The sequence below is a fragment of the Pleurodeles waltl genome, chromosome 7 (assembly GCF_031143425.1).
Source record: "Pleurodeles waltl isolate 20211129_DDA chromosome 7, aPleWal1.hap1.20221129, whole genome shotgun sequence".
Classification (NCBI taxonomy): Eukaryota; Metazoa; Chordata; class Amphibia; order Caudata; family Salamandridae; genus Pleurodeles; species Pleurodeles waltl.
The window spans coordinates 977,697,731-977,718,805 of record NC_090446.1 but is presented as its reverse complement, the minus strand read 5'-3'; the positions used below and the strand labels follow the sequence as shown (position 1 = coordinate 977,718,805).

The 21,075-nt window shown below is 42.2% G+C and overlaps 1 protein-coding gene and 1 long non-coding RNA gene across 7 annotated transcripts in view; one reads left to right on the top strand and one right to left on the bottom strand.

The window, feature by feature from the left end:
- The window catches only part of LOC138245821 (uncharacterized), a 51,947-nt gene extending 43,161 nt beyond the window's left edge, over window positions 1-8,786 (top strand). For 2 of the 5 annotated variants that reach the window (XM_069199764.1, XM_069199766.1), the window contains 3 exons: window positions 3,375-3,432; window positions 4,275-4,349; window positions 6,591-8,786. In XM_069199764.1, the coding sequence (XP_069055865.1) occupies window positions 6,687-8,579 (1,893 nt within the window). In that variant the 5' untranslated portion in view covers window positions 3,375-3,432; window positions 4,275-4,349; window positions 6,591-6,686 and the 3' untranslated portion in view covers window positions 8,580-8,786. The remainder of the gene's footprint in view (window positions 1-3,374; window positions 3,433-4,274; window positions 4,350-6,590) is intronic. The other 3 variants (XM_069199763.1, XM_069199765.1, XM_069199767.1) reach the window with 2 other exon arrangements.
- LOC138245822 (uncharacterized) overlaps window positions 1-21,075 on the bottom strand; it is a 104,917-nt gene that overhangs the window by 39,108 nt on the left and 44,734 nt on the right. The window lies entirely within an intron of this gene.

The window sequence follows — 21,075 nt, the reverse complement described above, 5'->3', positions numbered from 1 at the left end:
TGGCAAATGACCTGTGGAGATGGCAGATCTACAATTGTTTACCGACCTGTAGGCTAAACCAGGGGTAGCCAAATCTGACAGGTATTTCAGGACTAAATTACAATCAGCTGAAGAGGAATCGGCGTCCTGTGAACAGCACCAATTATACCAGCGCTTCCAAGCGGAAGTATAGTGTTTGTGGGTACCGGTTGACCTGACCTTTGAGATAAAGTCATTAGATTCTCAAGAAAGACCCGGGAGACTCCATCTCTCCCTGAAATTTTCCACACCACAAGAGAGAGGCGTTCTTCTAAGATCAGAGGATGAGGAAGGCCCACTGGATCCGGAAGAAAATTCCACCAGGACGAGATCAGAACTGCAGGTGCGCAGCTCATGTCCAGTATCACTGGGATCCAAGCCTGAGCCTTCCAAAGAGGAGTCACTAGAATCAGTCTGCGCGTTGATGATGAGCTTGAACCAACACCCTGGGTGTCATCATGAAGGAGGGTAAGGCATAACCCAGGAACGGAGACCAGTCATGAAGGAACGCATTGGATCCGGGTGCCAACTGAAAAACCTTACCAGGTGACATTTGAAGCAAGAGGCAAAAAGATCTAAGAAAGGGCCCCAGTGGGTTTGAAGAGCATGAAATACTTTCAGATGCAATCTAGAGTCACTGTAGTCCTGAAGGTGAGGAGATTTCCAATCCACCACAGGGTTGTGCTGACCTGGCAGATACTCCGCCACTACTGATTTCCGGTGTTGAAGACAAAAATACCAAAAATTATTTGGCGATCTCCGCCAGAATTTTGGACTTTGTCCCGCCTAGTTTGTTGACATATCTCACTGCTGAGATGCTGCCTATCCGAAGGAGTATGCAAATCTCTGTCTTGACCATTGAAAGACTCCTGATTGCAAAGGAGCGTGCTAGTAGCTTCAAGCAATTGATATAGAGGTCCAATTCTGCTCTGGACCAATGACCCCCGTGGATATCGGAACGCATCGAGCTCCTCATCCCCAATGGCTGGCTTCAGGCTCAATCGCGATCTCTGGGGAAGAGTCAAAAATCTCCATGGCATCCATGTGCTCTAGCCACCAGAGTATCTCTGTTCTTGCCTCCCCAGAAAAGGAAATTTGTTCTGAGACACTGAGACCCTTCTGGAGGTGAGAGATCTTCAGGCGCTGAAGGGCCTGAAAATCAATGGGACCATGAAAAATCTCAATGATACAGTTTGTTTGCACAACATTGATCTCAATTCTTTCTTGATGTTGAGGATCTTCAGAGGCGGAAGAATCAACTGGGTCAGAATTACGTCCACTTGAAAATCCAGGAACTCCATTCGCTGTGAGGTAGTCAAAACTGACTTCTGACACAACGAAACTCGGATCCTGGAGGAGGGAGATCATCCATTCCAGGTCAGTGATTAGTAACTGGGGGCATTGAGCCATAATGATGTCATCAAGATAGATTATCAGACAAAAACCTCTGGCTTGAAGATCTTCTGCTACCGGGCGCATCACTTTTGTGAAGCACTAAGGGGCTGAGGACAGGCCAAAAGGACTCGAAGCATTGTTCTTTCCAAGGGAACTGAAAAAAAACACCAGTGAGGTAGAAAAAATAGGAATGGTCACTTAGGCATATTTCAAGTCTATATGAACCATCCAGTCCTTCTCTCGAATGATGTCCCTTAGCAAATGGATGCCCTCCATTTTGAAGTGGCAATAAATGATCCACCCATTGAATTCCTTTCGATTTAGGACTAGACTGGTTCAGCCACCCTTCTTTTCTAGTAAGATACTTGGACTAAGAAAATCTAGAGGGTGAAGAAAAGACTTTCGGATGCAATCTCCAATCACTGTGGTCCTGAAGGTGGGGAGACTTCCCTGGTGGGAGACTGACTCTGACACCTCTGCGGAGATGGACTCCTGATCGTGTAGGGATGAATACATGGCAGGAGGGTGGAATGAGTTGGGATGGGGGAAGTGTAAGCAGAGAATGATGAATCTGAATCATTTGGGCTTTTTTTTTTTACATAGAGGGGGAGACACTATAGTCATGGTCTTTAGCCAACGACCTCAAAAAAACTTTTAAAGTCTGAGGTGTGGTTTTTTTTTGTCTCCCTGTGGCTTTGTGGGGGATTAAGGATTCTTCACTGCTGAGGGGAGCAGAGGTGGGGAATCCAACCTTGTTCATCGAAGTGAAGTAAATGTTGCTTAATGGGCAGAATAGCCTCACCAATGCTACATCCGCTGTGTGGCATACCTCAGCATCCAGTGCGTAGACCAAGTCCTGCTCGAAGGACCCCTCAGGGTCGTCATATTAGCCTTCACGAGCATTATCCCCTTAGCCAGCCATAATTGTGGAGAGCGTGGCACAGCAGTAGAAAGCAGAAAGTGCCGTCCACCCACTCAAGGGTTAAACAGGCGATTACATTTTTTAACCGTAAAGGGGATTAGGAAAAGAGGAAATTATCTCAAGGCAGATAATAGGCAACCCCCAAATATCCTGGGTTGTGATCAGTATTAAAGTGTGGAGGGAGACCTGCCAAAAAAGCTAGACAAAGCTTTATCGTTCAATTTTATTGCAACCCTGAAGCAAGTGCTAACAGGGCTCGGGATGGCCAGAAACTGAAAACGTGCGTCTCTCCATGTTGTCACTGCACTTGACAGGGCCAGGATTCGCTCATGCGTGCGTGGCCTCTGAGTGTAGAAATTAGAAAGGGACATCGGAGCAAAGAGCAGTGCCGCCCCACTCCGATGCTTACCCTCCACTTAAGAAATTAGCGAGGCACCCAGCGCCACACAGGGAGGAGAATACGCTCCCAGAGGACGCCCGGAGGCGATGACGATAATATTAAAGAAAAACGCACAGGAAGGGAAAGGAAAACCCAATACCTTTTGAGAAAAAGACACAGTATAATATCAAACACACTATAATGCTCGCGTGCTACACCTGGGCAATGTAAGCATAATAATACGCGCAGCACAGTGCAATAGCGCAACTGAGGCACAACATTAAAGACCATGCTTATTACAACTTAATGAAACACAGCAGGTACTTAACTGGCTGCAGAGCAGCACAGAAAGAGGAAGTGATAATGTGCCATGCATGTTACATAGGGCTGGATCTTTATGGTTAATCAGATGTTAAGTTACATTGATTCATGGAAAATGTAGTGCTTTCATCTTGCTTCTAATTGGCTGCTGAGAAAATAAAGTGTAGTTAGAGAAGCATAATCTGAGCCTCCGGTCCGGACAAAGAATTCGGTATACCTTCTTCATATATGCAAATTACTTACTGATTCTTGACTACTGTTATTGGTGTATGAACCCAAGCTATCTGAAACTGAACAGTCTAATTCGGACGTTTTGCTAACTCACTACTTTCTCAACAGGTGGAACATGCCTTTGTGGCTGTACTCCATGATCACCTCCTCTACACCCTCGAACATGGTGAGGAACTTGGGATTTTTTATCATCTTTATCTTGGGTAGATAACATCTGCAGTTTCTAGTAGCTGCTTTTACTATTGTGGTCTAAACAGGATTTTCACGTAAAATCATAGTAGTGAATGTATCAATTACCTCTTAGATTTTTAAAATTCTGCAAATCTAGAGATACCAAGCAGAGCTCTGGACAAATTGGCACTAGCAATCTGAATGTTGCTGTAGGGTTCGGTTTGGCTTTGGGGAAATTGACTCCATCTCAGAATAGATCCTACAGATTCATTAGCAAAATCTGTGGGTCACGATTTAATGTGCAAGTTTGCGCAAGGCACAGGAAAGCTTAGGTAGATGCAGTATGTTGTATTTCCCAAACTTGTGGTGCACCATGGATTCAGCATTGTAAGCTTGCAGAATAAAACTTCAGAGACCAGAAACTTGCAGCATAAATAACGGATCACAAGACATTGGATGCGCAGTTTGAAAGAGATTGCATGGCACAATTAGTCTGTATGTATTTGTGCATGCCACAATTTCCATGTTATAGGACACTAAAGCTAGACCTTTTGGCTTTGCTTGTTTTTGTACTATTTTCCATCTGGTTTAGCTTGCAGAGCACACACTACAGCAGGATTTTGAAATGAATGTTGTCTGACCAATTCAGTTTAACATAATTAGATATTGGTGTGTGATCACACTTATTGTAGGAAAGCAAGGTGCAATGCTGTAGTAGTTTGTTGTCCAATAAGATTGGTTTGAGGAGGGTTGTTTGGGATCTTTGCCTTTAATACATTTATTCAGTTTCCATTTTGGGGTCTCCTTATGGATAAAGGCAATCCTTGCCATTTTTAGGTCCCGTGTACCAGAGAGCTTTTAGCTGTGTGAAGGCAAAACTCTCTTGTGGACCGTCTTTCACAGCACCAGCAGGTAATCCAATTTGTCACAAAATCAGAGTCTATTGTCTTGGCCAATGTTTGTCTTCTATGTCAATGTGTATAATAGTGTATACTAGTGGTAAAACAATGGTAAATTGGTTGATGACTACCAGGGTTCTGTGAGTGCAATAGCATCATGACCTGACTGAAGAGGCCCAATTAGGCCAAAGTGTTGGGTGTTGGGCTGCTTGTGCTCCGGTACGGAGAGGACCTGGTTTGGCACTTCAGGCTGGACTGTTCCTATTGGAGTAGAATCAATAATGATTTGCATACGGGAGTCTGATCCTTCTTGTGTCCTGTGTGTAGTTCGTTTTTGCACTGTTTTGGTATAGCTTGGTTGGGCCTAGTGGTGGGTTGTCAGAGAGCAGCTTTATCAAGGGGTGTTGGTTAATACCAGAGGGTTGTGCCATTTAAGAATAGCCTTGCTCCAGGTTATAGTCCCGTCTACCTTGATTTACCTTCCCATTTTTATATGATTTCTTTCCCCCAGGGAGATTGAGTAATAATGGGGGAAGTGGAAGAGGGTTTGCTAGTGGTGTCACATTCGGTAGGTAAGGTAGGCATGGTGCCAGGTATTAATCTCTCTAGCTTAGTGAAACTTTTTAGGGCCTTTATGGTATAAAATAATGTGGTGATAACATGGCGGGTGATATCAAAGGATGAGATTATAGTCTCCCCATTTTTATGCTGGGTGAAGTGCAATTGACATTTGTGGTTATAGTAACGCGAGACAGTACATTTTCCCCATTATAGATTTTTGTGTTTTTTTATATTAAGGAGAAAATTCATAGTCTATCAGCCCCCGAAGGTATGTGGGTCAGTTTTAATGAAAACTAATCCTAAACTGGTATTTGTTCATGATAAAGGTTTTAAGGTTGAACAGTGCTCAGTGTTTTGTAGTATCTGAGGATAGTTTTGGATACGTGAGAAGGGAATAGAATTTTTGAGGTGTTTCTCGCATCCTGGAGTCTGATCTGCTATGAAGCATTCTTCGTTTTGATTACCTTAATAAGATCACAAGAAAAACAAGAACATTATTTATCTTGAAAAGCAGGTTCTATATGAGTACCACATCCCATATTTAGGTATACATTGATGCAATATCAGCAGGAATATAGCAATCAGGAGCACAAATTACTGTTGGCACACCATCTACAGGAATGTGGGAGCACTTTTATATGCGCAAATACAGTGCATGGGCATTTTGCTTCCTCGTCCATGAACTGCAATGAGAACTACTATATAGCTGGTGTATTAAAACACCTAATAGCCAACGAGACTGAAATAATCCTCTGACTTGCTCCAAAATGTGAATGACACTTTTTTTTATGCAATGACTGAATAATTGGATACATATACCACAAATATCTGCATCTGAGCAGAGGCTGCCATGCAGTAGTGACCAAGCATTGCAGATGAACCCCATTGTTTCCAGGATAAGGAAAATACCAAATTGGTGCCAGCAGATATTGACAGTGGTTGCTCAAGCATTCCTTTGCTGCATGGAGACACTGCCCTTTGGATCTAAACGTTTTACTTCCTTTTCCATTCACAAGGACATTGTTTTGTCCTTGAAGGAAACTGCTATCACCACTGCAAACTGAACAGGAGGATTCCCAAACACAGACACCAGGGGGGCTCAGTTGGTACTTGGTTCCCAAATCTTTGGCAATTAAAGGCTCAGAAGAGGACTCCTCTACATCACCTGGACTGCTTGAGGACTTAGGCCTCATGGACAGCGGTGGTTGGAGTAGGGGAACAAATGCAGCCACTAGGCATTTATGACCTCTTCATAAAGAACCAACAGGCTGAAAAAACACACCGATTGACTCCTTTTGTAAATTAAAGGGAACTAGCGAAGGTACTGATGATTGTGATCTTCCCCTTTATGATATACACGCTACACATACTGACACAAGAACGTTATTTTATGATTAGATAGAGCAGGAATTTGATAAGGGAAAAGAGCCCACCAACTAGGAGAAACGGAATCATCTTAAAGGTAACTTTATCCTATTCATTTTTATTTTTTATATATATAATATATATACAGTCACGCAATCTACAGATACCTATTATTCTTCATGAATTGAGAAATGTATACATCATTCTGGATTACCACATTACTTTGCTGTGTAGGTAGGACCACTTGATGGCTATGCTTGTTTAATGTGGTGGCTATAATTATTCTGAAATCTAATATCACTCTTCTTTGTTTTTGAATGTTTGACAGGTATTCGCTGAGTCACTGGACTGCCTCTTAATGCACTGAATTTGCATTACAAACGTTTTGAGACCAATCGCTCCTTCAACATCAGTTAGTAATAACATGGGTAAATGGTCGCAGTATAAGAAATGTTATAGAACGGAATGGGAGTCTGATCCTCAGTTGAAATGGTGGATTGCCCCTGTGCTAACTGATAAAACAAAGGCATTTTGCAAGTACTGTTGTGTAGAAATCCGCGCACATTACCATGATCTAAAAACACATGCAGGAAGAAGTAAACACCATTCCCGTAGTAAGCATTCGGCTATAGCATCTTATTCAGTTTCTGTTAAACCAATATCTGACGTTCAGAAAAGGCGAGAATTAAAAGTTGCAGCTTATGCAGCCTGTAATATACCAATTTGTGCTGTAGATGAGTTGGGGGAAATTCTTAATGATGAATATGGATCTTTTCAATTGGATAGCACAAAATGTACAGCAATCATCAATTCTCTATTAGGGCCTTATTTCAGAAAGCAGCTGCTAGATGATGTTGGCCAATCACCATATTCTTTACTCGTTGAGCAGTCAACTGATATTTCAGTGAAACCACTTCTAGGCATTCGCATTAGGTACTTTAGTCAAAGGCATAATCAGTTTGTATGCAGTTTCCTTGGTTTGATAGACTTACTAAAGGAAGATGATCCAGCCAAAGCGATTCTAGACCTACTGGATGAAAACAAACTTCAAACCGAAAATCTTGTTGGACTTGCTGCAGACGAGGCAAGTGTGATATGCAGTAAGAATCACGCTGTATTCATTAGTTTAATGGGAAAGCAACCCTCTTTACAGCTTGTGAGTTGTGATTGCCACTCGCTTGAGACTGTTGCAAAAAACGCTGTTCAGATTCTTCCCAGTAACCTTGAATTTATGATCAGAGAAACCTACAAGTGTTTGGCAGAATCGGCAAAAGGGCAAGATGATGCCAAGGAGTTGTATGAGGTGCTGACTGGAGATCCCCCATTAAAACCGGTTTCTCCAACTGGCACCTGTTGGTTTGTTATGGCTGATTGCGTCGAGCGAATCCTAGAGCAATTCGACGCATTAAAAGTACACTTTTCCCAAGCACACTATGAGGAGCATCAATATGTTGCTCAATTGCTGCAAGAAATGTATGACAATGACAACAACTTTCTGTACCTCTCTTTTTTAAAACCGTTCTTACAGGAGATTAAAACAGTTGACAAAATCTTTCAGATTGAGTCAGGAGATACAGTGGAACAATTTCGTGATTTGCACAGACTGTTTTTGTCCACTCTGGAAAGAATTGTGGAACCAAGTATTTTAAGAAGCACAAGAGAGGAAGAGCTCCGAAGTTTAGATTTGCAGAACCCGGCAATCTACCGAACGCCAGAGAGCGCAGATTTTGGGATTAGATTCCAGCAGAAGCTTGAAGCAAGTGAACTGCCTGTTGTTGCCAAAGATGAAATCACAAAAAGATGTTTTGACTTCATAAAACTTCTTCTTACCCAATACCAAATGCGTCTTCTGGAATTACTAAATGTGCTGGAGAAACTTGAGTTTTTAAGTCCAAAGAAGGCATTAGCGGATAAAAAACCTGTTATTGAACTCCCAGGTATTTTTTTCACCTGTCCAACAGAGGTGTTGGAATTACAGTGGACAAATGTGTCTTCATGTAAGTTTACAGAAGAGAAAAGCATGGAGCGCTTCTGGGTCGAGGTGTTTGGCTACACTGATTCAGCTGGAAACCCCTGCTTTCAGGAAATGTCATTGGGTGCATTTAGGATGTTGCTGACGCTTCCACTCTCAAACACACGCCTGGAGAAGATGTTCTCACATGTGCCGTTTTTTATAGAGGATAGTATGGAACTAAAGCTCCTTTCAAACAGAATGCACATTATTTATGGACTCCAACGAAATAACCTGAATTCGGCCTCCTTTGCACCCGAAGAAGCGCTGCTGGAAAGGTATCCAAGCAGCATTTTGGGCAAATAAATATTGAATCGTTTCCACTGAGAATTCGTTCATGAAAATGTAAAAAAAAAAAAAAAAAAAGTTTTCCTTTTAACGTTCAGAATATTGTTTTGCCCCTGGTTATAGGTGCTCAGTAAATGTAATTGTTTCTTTGGCAATGCAACCATAAAAGTCCAGTTGTTCGTATTTTTACATATTAAAATGTTACTTGCGTTTCCTTTTCCCTTATTTTAAGTCTACTGTACTTAATAGATTTTGAGTGATCATGCATCTTGAGTTGTCAACCTGAAGGTGTTACGAATTTCACAGGGAAACTGGTATGGGGTTCAGTTCGGTGTGCAAAGATGTGTACCTTCTAGAATAGAGCTGTTGAAGAGCAGGCTGGTTAATGTGGAGTAGAATAGAGGGCTTGTTTGTGAGAAGTAGGTGAGCTACTAGCACAGCAGGCGGACTAGTAGAGACAATAGGAATGTTGGAGGTGAGCAGAAATAGAATGGAAGGAATGACTTGGTGGTACAGGAATGGCTGCGGATAAGAACTGGGAGTGCAGATGAGAAGTAATAACAGGTAGAAGGGCTGGGAGGAGATAAAGGCTAGAAGTAGTTGGGGCAGCAAGGCATGGAGGTAAGGCTGCTAGTGGAGAAGCCTACGGCACCATCTGGAGCGGGTGTAGTGTTAATAGAGATGGCAGAACTAGCAATAAAGAAGGTACAGTTGGCAGTGGTGGGAAGAAAATATGGCTACAAGCGTAGAAGAAGCAGCATTCATAGTGGTACAGCAAAACTATTAATGTAAGGTCAATGTTATAGAAGGGTTGAAGGAATGGAAATCGAAGAAATTCACTGTTAGGGGAGAAGGAAAGTACTGACTGGGAACAAGAAGACCAGTGATGGTAGTGAAAGGAAGCAAGACATATAAAGAGGAGCAGACCTGATAGAGGAAGCAGAGCTTGTAGTGGGTGGGGGAAGCACAACTAGAAGTGGGCTTTAAACTAGAGGGGTGCAAAGTAAGTTGTGAGCAGTAGGGTCCGTCGTAGAGAGAGGGGCTGATGATGTGGATTAGGGTTAGTAATGCAAAAGAACATGGATCATTCAGGATTGTGGGATAACACTACACGGAAGGAGGACTGGCAGTGAAGGAGAGCAGTAATAAAGAAATGTATGTGTTGGAATTCAGAATAATAATGGAGTGTGTAAAGGCTAGTGTTGAACGGGGCAGAATTAGTATTGGAGAGTAATTATTGTAGCAGTTGGGGAGTGGGAAGGCGATGTTCGTGGAAGAGGTTTAAGGGAGGGGAAATCGCTGTTAAGCCACGGGAGCATGCTCAATTACTTTATGGGGTTTAGCAGTAGAGAGGAGCAGGAGCTGTAGCTCCGGGAGCATGATGGTTGGTGGAAAAACAGGACTAGTAATCAAAATAATTAGGATTTATTGGCAATAGAAGCAGGACTGTAGAAAAAATCTTGTAATCCAGAGAGTCCGGATCGGTGAGAAGACCGGGTATAAATAGTATTTCTGCACTGTCGAGTTGTATGTGCTCCTACCTTGCTTAAATGTTTAATCAATGATCCTTCTCTGAAATATCTCCAGCACTTTAAAACGCTGTAGTCATCCATTTATTAAAGAATTTACCATCAGAGTGTCACCATTTCTTCGACAACTGCCCCCTCCCCCCCCCAGCTGTTACTCTTGCTTCAAAACTCGGGAAGGCTCACCATACATACTCACACCACCTGAGTGAAGGAACTACACGGAAATGTAGGAAGTTGCAAGTTCCTTTTGTGCAGCCCCAGTAGCTAGAAAACCTGCTATAAGTACTGTAGAAAAAACTTTGAAAATGGGTGAGTTACATTCTGTGATGTACAGTAGGTAACCAACATAACACTCTGCTTCACCTTTATGAAATGGGAAAAACTAGCAAAACCCACCAACATAACGCCCACATGCCCCTTTATGAAATAAGAAAAACTAGCAAAACCTAAAGTAAGAAAGAAAAACATCCCAAAAAAAACTAAAATCAGAAGGATTACACAATTGGTGGGACATGATAAAAGACTGACCCACCACATAAGCCATTAACGTAGGTGGCACCTCCGTACTTTCTGCTTCTGTTCACAACTATCTCTCACAAGCAATCACTGTTGGAGCCACCTGCAGCGTCCTCCAAACCATCCTTAGTTCTGCCGTCCACTCCAGCACCACATCTTTGTGTTCCTTTATAAGTCAGTCACATGCCATTCTCTCTGTGACTCAGCATCCAACCACCACCACCACCACCACCACCACCTTCACCTTCCTTTGCCAGTAACAGTATCTGCCTCGACACCTGCTCGAGATATGCAGCACTTGGCCACCTACTTATATGCCACAGCTTGCCATCACTGAGATTGACAAACTTGGTCCTTTTTTAAAAAAAAATTGTTATTACATTTTATTAATTACACTTCAAACTCAGACAAAGATACATGCATATCTGAGAGCATTGAAGAAAGAAAATACGAAAAAAGGTAGAACACCCCACCCCCTTTAGTAGTTTTCCTTGTCAGAGCATTGTCATACCTATGGGGGTCTAGCGCTATGAACATTTAGCGTTTGTAAACTTTGCTTCCCCAGGCCGTTCAGTGCCCCTGGGGTGTCCCGTTAGCCATTATCTCTCCCTCCATACCTGGGGTCTTTCACCAAGTCCTAGAATTCCTCTGGGGTTTTCACTATTTTACCTATCCCACCTCCAATCCACCCCATATTTTCTCATACTTCTTTTCCTTACCTCTGCCCTGATATATTTCCCTTTCCAGGATTCAGCATCTGTCCATACCCTCCCAACATTCATTATAACCTGGTGGTGTCCCTGATACCCACTTCCTGGCTACGTCTCTTTTAGCCACCATGAAACTAAGGCAACCAATAGCGTTTGATACCTGGTATGATCAGTTTGTCCCCATATTCTCAGAAGTACTGTTTCCGGTTTCAGTTCGAGGGGGTTCCCTGTGGCATCCTCCAGGGCTTGTCCCACTTCCTTCCAGAACCCTGCAATCTTATGGCAGTTACGTAGGGTGTTGTAAAAAGTGCCATTGTCCCCACAGCCTGCAGAAGATTCACATTGGTTGCCTTCTCTATCTTGTATAGAAAAGATCTTGTATAGTACACTTGGTGCAGTTTTTTAAATTGTATTAGTTTAAGCGATGCAGGAATGGCTCCCTCCGCTGGGAACATCAGCGCCTTCACCTAATCAGACTCCTCCAACTCCCCATAAACCCCTCTCCCATAATGTGTTGTGAGGGTTGTGTATTTCTCATTAGGGTGCTTTGTCAGAAATTAATTTCCTTGATATTTCACCCTCCTAGAGTCTTGACTCCAGTGAGCATCCTCAAGAGTCTTGGCTCCAGTGGAGTATCCTCCTGTGTTTTCGATTCTACTGGAATACTGAGACATAGAGCTGCCCCCAGACGAGCATACGCCAGCCATTGAGTATCTGACATTTTTTTTTCTTTTCAGGTGTGAAAGTAGTACCACCCCATTCACATCCCATACTTCAGCCAGGGCTGATATCCCCATGGTGTCCCAGCCCCTAAAACCTCTCAGGACAGTTACTTTAGGCAGTTGTGTACCCTCCCATATAGGCTTCCCTGGGGGTCAGACGGTTAGCCCACCCCATTTCTCTAGTAAGTTTCCGCCAGATTTGAAGGACCTTTGCTGTTGCTGGGCAGAATGTGGGTCCCAGTCTGCACCCGTATAACCAGTGTAAGTAGCTCTATTGTGCATGGACTCCTTGTCCATCCGGAACGCCCAGTCCTCCCATGAAGCAAAGGCCCAGTGATTAACTATGCTCACTTCTGCCGTTTCATGATATTTCCAGATATTAGGAAGGACTACACCCCCCTCATATTATGACCTTTGTAATTTGCGACGGGCAACTCTGGGCTGCCCATCTGGACCAGGGGAGTGTACAGACTAGGGAATCCACTCTAATAAAGAATGAGTCTGGGATGGGGTAAAAGGGGTTCTAAAGAACATAAAGGAAGCGGGGAGAGCACCATTTTAAATAATGTGGCCCTTACCTTCAAGGAGACTGAGAGAGATTGCCAGTGTTTAACCTCTGTTTCAAACCTTTTGAAAGGGGGAGGGGGGGCAGTTTTGCGTCATAGTAAAGGGAGGGCTGACTGGTGACCCAAATTCCTAGGTACTTGAACCTGTCAGGCTCCACCCTCAAAGTTGTCAGTATTTGACTGGGTGACCATGTGTCCACAGGGAATAACAATGACTTAACCCAGTTAATTCCAAACCCAGAGTCTTAACCAAATGCCCGGAAGATGTCTCCCAGTCGTCCAACCGAAAAGGGGACCTCTGTCAAATATAGCAGGATATCATCAGTAATCAAGATATGTTCCTCTTTGCCACTGCTGGTTGGCCATCTCCCATATCACTGCATCTGTCCTAATCCAGTTACATCCTCCCAATCTTAAAGGGTTTAGAAAACTTGCTATCACCTTTACACCCTTTTACAGCCAACATAGCTTTCACCCAATATCTGCTTTAAAGGTTTACTACCTTTGCACCCCTCAGTGGACCATTCCTCTAAAGATACCCTTGACCTCCAAGCGAGGCTGTCTTTAGTGAAGCCACCCTTCTTCTCATGATCACAAAAGAGCTGTTTCCAATTATCATAGGCTTGACACAATGATCCCAAATCCTCTTCTTAACCTCCCATACCTTCTTACTATTACATTTCGCAACTGCACCATTACATGCAGGATGGCAGAGGGATGTATGGCACAAAGGGAAGTATTGTTGCATTTGAAATAATCTGCCTCAAGACAAGACTTGAATTGTGGACTGTTGTCACTAATTACTTTACTAGACCTATCATTAATAAAACAGTTTACTTTATCATTCCCACTTCACCTCTACACACTGTGGAGTGTTGCACTATTATCCCACTACTTAAACCATGTTGGTGCACGTCATCAGATGTGCGTGCCCACTAAATTACGCACCCACTGTGGCCATGTCATCACCTTTCTTTTTTTTTTTTTTTTTACTTTTGACAATGCCTCATTAAATCTTACTAATGCTGTGCAGCATCGACAAAATGTATTGGCAAAGCCAATAGGTCACAAAGGCGAGGCCTATTCCCTTTACCAGTGGTTATGTTTATACTCTAAATCATCAGACCCTGAGAGGATTTATTCCCATTCCACTTGACGACCACTTCTGCATTTTTTGCATTACAGAAAGCTGCTTTGGCACATTTTTCTGAGTGGTCCACTCTTGAATGCTAATGCCACCACAATAAGTGAAGAGTCTCCATTAATTCAGTCAGAACTGTATGCTGGGATTTGTTGGTATACATTATGATTGAGTAATGTATCAATTCATGAAGTAACCAAAATCACAATGTATAGCCAATTTTCTTAAATCTCCAACTTAGTAGTCAATAATGAAATAGAAATATTATTTATATAGCGCACTAATGCCCAAAGGCGTCTAGGCCCTGCCAGAGCAGAAGGAAAGTAGAAGTAAGGGAGAAAAAAAAACTACACTGAAAAGCAAATCTAAAATGCCTATTGACTAAAAAGCCACATTTAAAGTGCTTTCCTAAAGCAGGGGTGTGGAATTTAACAAAATATATACCTATCCATGGGTCAGACTGCGTCATAAATCTACTTGTCTTGTTAAAAAAAAAAAAATCCACTTCTCCCAATTAGTGGGACGACAAATTATGGCAGCAATTTCATTATATAAGAGCTCTGATAGTAGCATATCTGATTATGGCAGGGCTCATACTATAGTATGATTAGAAAATTAGTAATTTCTTTCTTGTGTCACCTTTCCACATTGTGGGGCTGAAAGTAGCATCGAGCAATAGTTCCAGGGACGGCATGCTCTTATAAATCTGTGCACGCCTACTAACTTGAATGTTTTAGGTTTTTGTTTTACCAGATCTCCTCTGATCTTTTCCCATACTGAGAAAGGTGAAAATGTACTCCTGACAAGGGCAGAAGTAAAACTTCCAGGGTTGGGGGGAAAAATGTGGTTGGAGGAAAGTGAATTTGTAAATGGTCAACAGAAATTTGCATGAACAAATTTGTACATGCATATGTGTGTGAAGAAATGCAGTTCACAAATTCTTTCTAGGAGTATGATTTCCTGTACTACTTCTGTAAATTCTTGTGAATTCATCAAATCTGTAAATTTGCACTAATGCAATGACCAATCTCATGGGTGCACTTTTGGGATTTTATTTAAGTATTGGGCCCCCAATTAGGTCTTATGTAAGCCCTTTTGTTTTTTTTATTAACTATCTATCTATCGGCTGGCATCACTGTGAGTGACATCACTCTGCTCTTTCACAAGGAGCATACCTGCACACAAAGTAGTTTTGTTCAGTCCCAGGAACTACAGAGCAATTTGTACTTTTTGAGACCAAAAATAGTTCTTGTTTTTTCCAATGTTTGTTATAGTGGTGTGGGCCCAGCAGCTCCCACAACAATAAAGATTTACAAAAACTATGTCAAAACAAGACAGCATTGACAAAACCAAAACTCTGACCACCAATATTATACCTATTGGCTTTGCCAGTGATGGTTTACTTTCATGTTTACCTTAATCTTTTTTTTAAAAAATTACACTGATTTTCCATTCTGAATATTTTATCAGCATCAACACATTTTACTAAATGATGCTTCAAAGAAATGGTGCCTACAATTTCACAGTAGTTTAGCAAAACTTTTTTTTTCCTAGTTGCTTTTACAAAGAATCAGACTTGCTTTCGAGCTTTTTCAAATATTTGCATCTTACAGCTTTCTGGGAGCATCATATGTAGGTTTGTATTGTTAAACTTTGAAAACGTGTATACACATTTTTATAATGGAACCACTCTCAGTAATGAAGTCTGAGCTTACAGCATTTCCGAGGAGCACTCACCCTAATAATATTAATGAACCATAAATGCAAGTTTGAACAGCAATAACATATGGACACAAATATTATCTTAACTGCAGATAATGCCCTTCCCTCCCTTATCCATAATGTGGTACTGTAGACTGGCAACCAAAGGCTTTGTGCTGCAGGGGGTTGGAAGTAGTTGTATTAAGGACAAAATAAACATGAAAATGTGTTGACCTTGAACTGAAACATTATGTCCTGGGCATCGGACTATAGGAATTCCACAACCCTGTTAAAGGGAAGGAGACCTGTCATTTTCTTTAGGTTTGAAGGGAGTGTCTCATAGTTTGGCAGTGCAGACAGTAAAGCTTTTACCGGCACAGTTGGATCTCCTGAACGTCATAACAGCAATGTTTTTTGCCGTGCCATAAATACCTTACAAAGTGCTTTAAAGTCAATAGCCTTCTTCACAGGAAGTCAGTGAAGTTGGATTAAGGCTTGTGAGGCTGACTAACGTCTGGGAATCCCTACCAACAAACGAGCTTCAGCATTCTGCGCAATCTGTAGTTTGCTAAGAATTTATTTTTTCTAAATTCATAAAGAGCATTGTAATAGTCAGGTTTGGAAAATATAAGGGGAGAGACAGTCTTCTGCAACTCTTGTGAAGTGAAATGAAAAGGAACACCTTTCTCATGATCCTTAAAGTGAGAAAAGAGGATGTGGTGATAGCAATAATATGTATGATATTCAAAAGAAAGTCGAAAAGCTCCCTAATTTCTTAACTTTAGCAACTGGTGTAGGTAGGGGACGAAGGTCCTGTGACCACCAGCTGGGGGACCAGAAATAGGTGGTGTTTTTTCTGAACAACAAAACTTTGTTTTTCCCCCGGGTTTATATTCAGGCAATTCTCACTCCTCCACTTGCGAATGTCTGACATACATTTGTGTAATCTGTTTGCAGTGTCTTCGGTTTTACTAGCCATTGAGACGACAATCTGCGGATCATCCGCATACAGTACTACAGAAAATCCATACGTTTTTATAAGGCTGGCCAGCTGGGTAACATAGAGGACCCCTCCGGCACCCCACATGGTAGTTAAAAATGAGGCGATGTTAATTCAAGAGCCACAAATTTCTCACACTCCGAAAGAAAGAATTTAAGAAGATCACGTGGCATTCCTCTAATGCCAATTGAGTAAAGGTGTTCTGTCAACAAACTATGGTTGACTGTATCAAAAGCCGCCGAAAGATCTAAGATCAGTGCAACATTTCCGCCTTTGTCCAGGGCCAGTCTTATTTCTTCAGATGCTGTAATAAGAGTAGATTCAGTACTATTCTCATTTATTTCTAAAACTGCACTTAGTTTGGTCGAGGAGAGGGTTATTTATAAAGAGGTAACTTCTTAATGAATGGCTTTTTCTACCATTTTCGCCAGAAAAGGAAGGTGAGAAATAGCTTTGCAGTTGCTAGGGTCCGAACCATCAAGATTAGATTTTTTTTTTTTTTAAGAGGCAAGATTGATGGGGGTGGGGGGTTGTGTTTTTTTTATTTATTTTTTACATTTCATAGGGAAAAGGCCAGATCTGAACATCAGTTAAAAATTCTGCTTCGTTGTAAAGACATAACCTCTAGGGGGGTAGGCGAGTAATATTTGGAGGGCAAAGATCCCCTGGAGAGCCGGATTGAATAGTATGAGGAAGTCTCTGGACCTGCTTGGATGCAAGTTGAGATAAATAAGACTGTGAGTCCGAATTACTTAGTGATGGGAAGTTAGCCTGAGAGCAGGGAGTTGATCCTAACAGATTAGTCTTGCTGGAAAGGGAGGACTCTGTATGAGAATAATGAGTGCAGATTACTGACAGCGAAATTGTCATACACCTCTTTAATCTTAGTTTGAAAAAAAGACGCAAGGGTGTTACAAAAAGATAGGCTAGAGATAAAATTATTGTTTTTCAGGAAGATTGGCTAGTTTTTTCACAGTTGTGAACAGCTCTTTAGAAGAATTTTTAGACAATTCGATCTTCTAGGTAAAATATAAGACCTTTCAATTTTGAATGAGAACTCTGTAATCACTAATAGTGCATTTGTTGATCTCTTTTTCGGAGCTATCACAGTTTGTTGTCCATTTACGCTCTGTCTAAGAGATACCTTTCTTCCTTTGCAAACAAGCATTGGCAATGCAAACAGGTCTCACTTATGTGAGATCTGTTGGTTTTGTCAGTCCTTGTTTTTCCTGTCAGGAGGGGATGGGGCAAGCAACAAAGTGGAAAGGGGCTTTGGTGTAAAAAAACAACCAGGGGAAAGGGGTGGGGGGAGTAGGAAAAAAAATAACTGGAAAAGTAACAACGGGTTAGAAATGACGGGGCAAGCAGCAACAATGGGGCAGCAATAAGTTGAGTGGAAAGGGCCAAGACAGCCTGGAAACTCATGCACTCTTATGAAGTGCTACACCAAAAAATGTAAAAATCACTTCTGAAAGAGCGCTAGCAGTGGAAGGACACTGGGCACCACTAGGAAGCAGCATTTGGGTAAGGGATGAACACACAGAGAGTAAGTAAACCCAGCTCACGCTGACTAAAGAGAGGCGAGGAAATTAGTGACTATGATGCTAACCAGTGGTATGCCATTGTTGGGCCCAAACCCCTTGTAAGTTAAGAAAATGTCTTGCAAGCAAGAACACGTGCTGTCTCAGCCAAGACCTAAAAACAGACTTCAAAGCACTGTTTACTACACTTTTTTATGGCTATATTGAAGGGGGCCGTCTGCAGGGTGCTCCTGCACCCCTCAATGGCAAAGCCTCAGGTGAGGGCCCAGCTCTACCATGTTAAACGCCAGCCCTGTCTGAAGTGGTAGATCGGCTCCCCCAGGCACTTGAACTGCTTGGAAAGGTGGTGCTTCTTTGTCCCCCTTGGAACCAGTGGGCGGGATCAGAGGGGTACGATGTGCCCATACATTTTTAATTTAAGAACAACAGTTCCCCTACTTTTTGTGAAAAAACAACTGTCCTGGGACGGTTAATTCCAGCAGTTGAAATGCTTCAGCTAAAGTGGAAGGGAAGTGGTGTCTCTTGTACTGTGATCCAGGGGAAGGGATAGACAGCTAAGCAGGTCTTCTTACCACAGTGCCTGCTTGCCTGAAAGAAATGTAAATGCGCATTAATGGTCAATCTGGTAATGTAAAGGGTGCTTGGAAGCAGGTACTGGCTTTAATTGTTGGAATTACTTGAATCTTTGCGTTGACACAATTTATTGTTCTTCAGTGGTGTCCCAAGACAGCCACCAGCTGAGTTGTGAAGTCTGTTGTTTCAAAGAACAGATATAAAAAATAAACTATGTACAGTCTGGGTATTACTATCCTTTATATTTTGGAAGCAGTTTTTTTTCTGAAAACATTTTGCGCATTTTGTAGCAGCCTACCTTATACTGCATGTAATGCAAGTTAAAAATGATGACTTGTATATTCATAGTGCTTCTGTCACAGACTGGGACCGCATAGCACTAAACATACACAAGTCACTATTCTCTACTGTACCAACCAGTATTCAATTCTGTGGCTTTCTGGTTACACAGACCTCTGTAGTGCATTCATTTTTAGAGATTTCATAAAGTATGATAGTGCATTTCCCACTGAGTAGCTTAACTTCCATTAGTTTTTCATTTTTTTCCCATTTTATTTTATATGCAGTTGCCAGAAGTTGAAAGACGAAAAAAGTTACAGAATATTTTTTTTTGCCACACCTTTGATCCTGCCCCCATTGCGCACAGCATCATAGTTCTCCTACTTTTTAGGCTGCAGCCTACCAGACAGCACAGCTGTCTGGTTTGATAAAGGCACCTTGGGTACATTCAGAAAGCTGACCTAAGAATTAATTCTGCCTATTGCTTGCCATTAGATTTGAGAGTTGTAATTCACAATTTTTGTGCTTTCCATTTGCTACCTTCATTTGTTTTAGGCTGTCAAGCTTGAGTTTGTACCATCCCTTGCCCAAACTTTATTTACAGTATCCTTCTGAGTGCTCCCTTTCTGTAAACAGGCCTCTAAATCTTGTTCTTAGCTTGTCACATTTGCTGTGCATTCAAAGACTGAGGTCAAATGTCAGGCGCTGTCTTCCAAGGGTGCTAGTTTACTTTTCTTTCTCCGACTTCAAAGTGAGAGGATTTATAGGACAATCTTGCTGGATACTGGGGGTAGGAAAGAGTTTTTTTTCTAGCACATGACAACATTTAGATGAACTGTATAAGTATTGCAGAATGTGTCACAATTAGGACCACAAATGAAGCACATTTTTTGTTATTTCTAAAGTGTGTTGGAAACAAAGATTAATATATTCAAAACAAATCATTTCTCTAGGTGATGCAATTTTCACACATTTTTGTCCGTGCACTGTATAGTTGTATTAGTAAAACTGAATGTCTGTGCAAACGTAATTGTGATTTCAATTGAACATCATGAATAATCCACTGTACGCCACCGCACTCTACTCTGCAACACTCCACCGCACTCTATTCTGCACCAATCCTCTTTCACCATTCCATACCACTCCACTCTATGCCACTTTACTCTACGTCTCTTTACTCTACCCTGTACCACTCTACTTAATGCTGCTGCACTCTACACCACTCCAGTCTAGGCCACGCCAATCTACTCTGCACAGCTCCACTCTACACCACAGTACTTTACTCCACTCTGGAAAACTGCACTCTGTGCCAATAGACTCAGAGCCAATGCACTTTACTCTAACACTCAACTCTATGCTCCTGCACTCTACGCCAATTCACTGTACACCACTCTGATCTACTCTGCACCACTGCACTCTATGCCAGTTTATGCCATTACATTATGCCAGTCTATGCAACTGCACTCTACCCTACACCACTCACTCTGATCTGAAACAATCTACTCTGTCCCACTGCACTCTATACTACACTATTCCACTCAATGCTACTCCACTCTGACACTACACTGTATGCACCTACTCTATGGCACTATACTGTACTCTGCACCACTTTATGCTACTCTATTCTGCACCATTCTATGCCACTGCACTCTGTTCCACTCAACACTTCTCTGCACTTTATGCCACTGAACTCTATGCCACTCAGCTCTGTCACTGCTCTCTGCATCACTCAACTCTATGCCATTCAACTCTGTTCCACTCTACGCCACTGCACTCTACGCCAGTGCACTTCACTCTGCACCACTCTAGGCTACTCTGTGCCACTCCACATCATTGCACTCTGCACCACTCTAATCTATGCCATTGCATTCTACAATGCTGAATTCAATGCCACTGCACTCTACGCCACTATACTCTGCAACACTGTACGCCAATACACTCCATACCAGTCCACTGTACTCTGCCACTCTGCTATGCGATTCCACACTATGCCACTCCATTCTACAACACTCTACGTTACTCCATGCCACTCTCTACACCACTAACTTTTAGCCATGCTGAACAGAAGCTACGCTGGTGTACATCATGGCTAAAACATATTGGCAAAGCAAATAGCTCTTGCGTAGGCGAAATCTATTGGGAGTGCCAATGCTTGTTTTTTTTTTTAACGCGCTTCAGGCTCAGCTTGAAACACACGGTGCTTGTGCGCTCCTTCCTATCAACTCTGTTGTGAAAA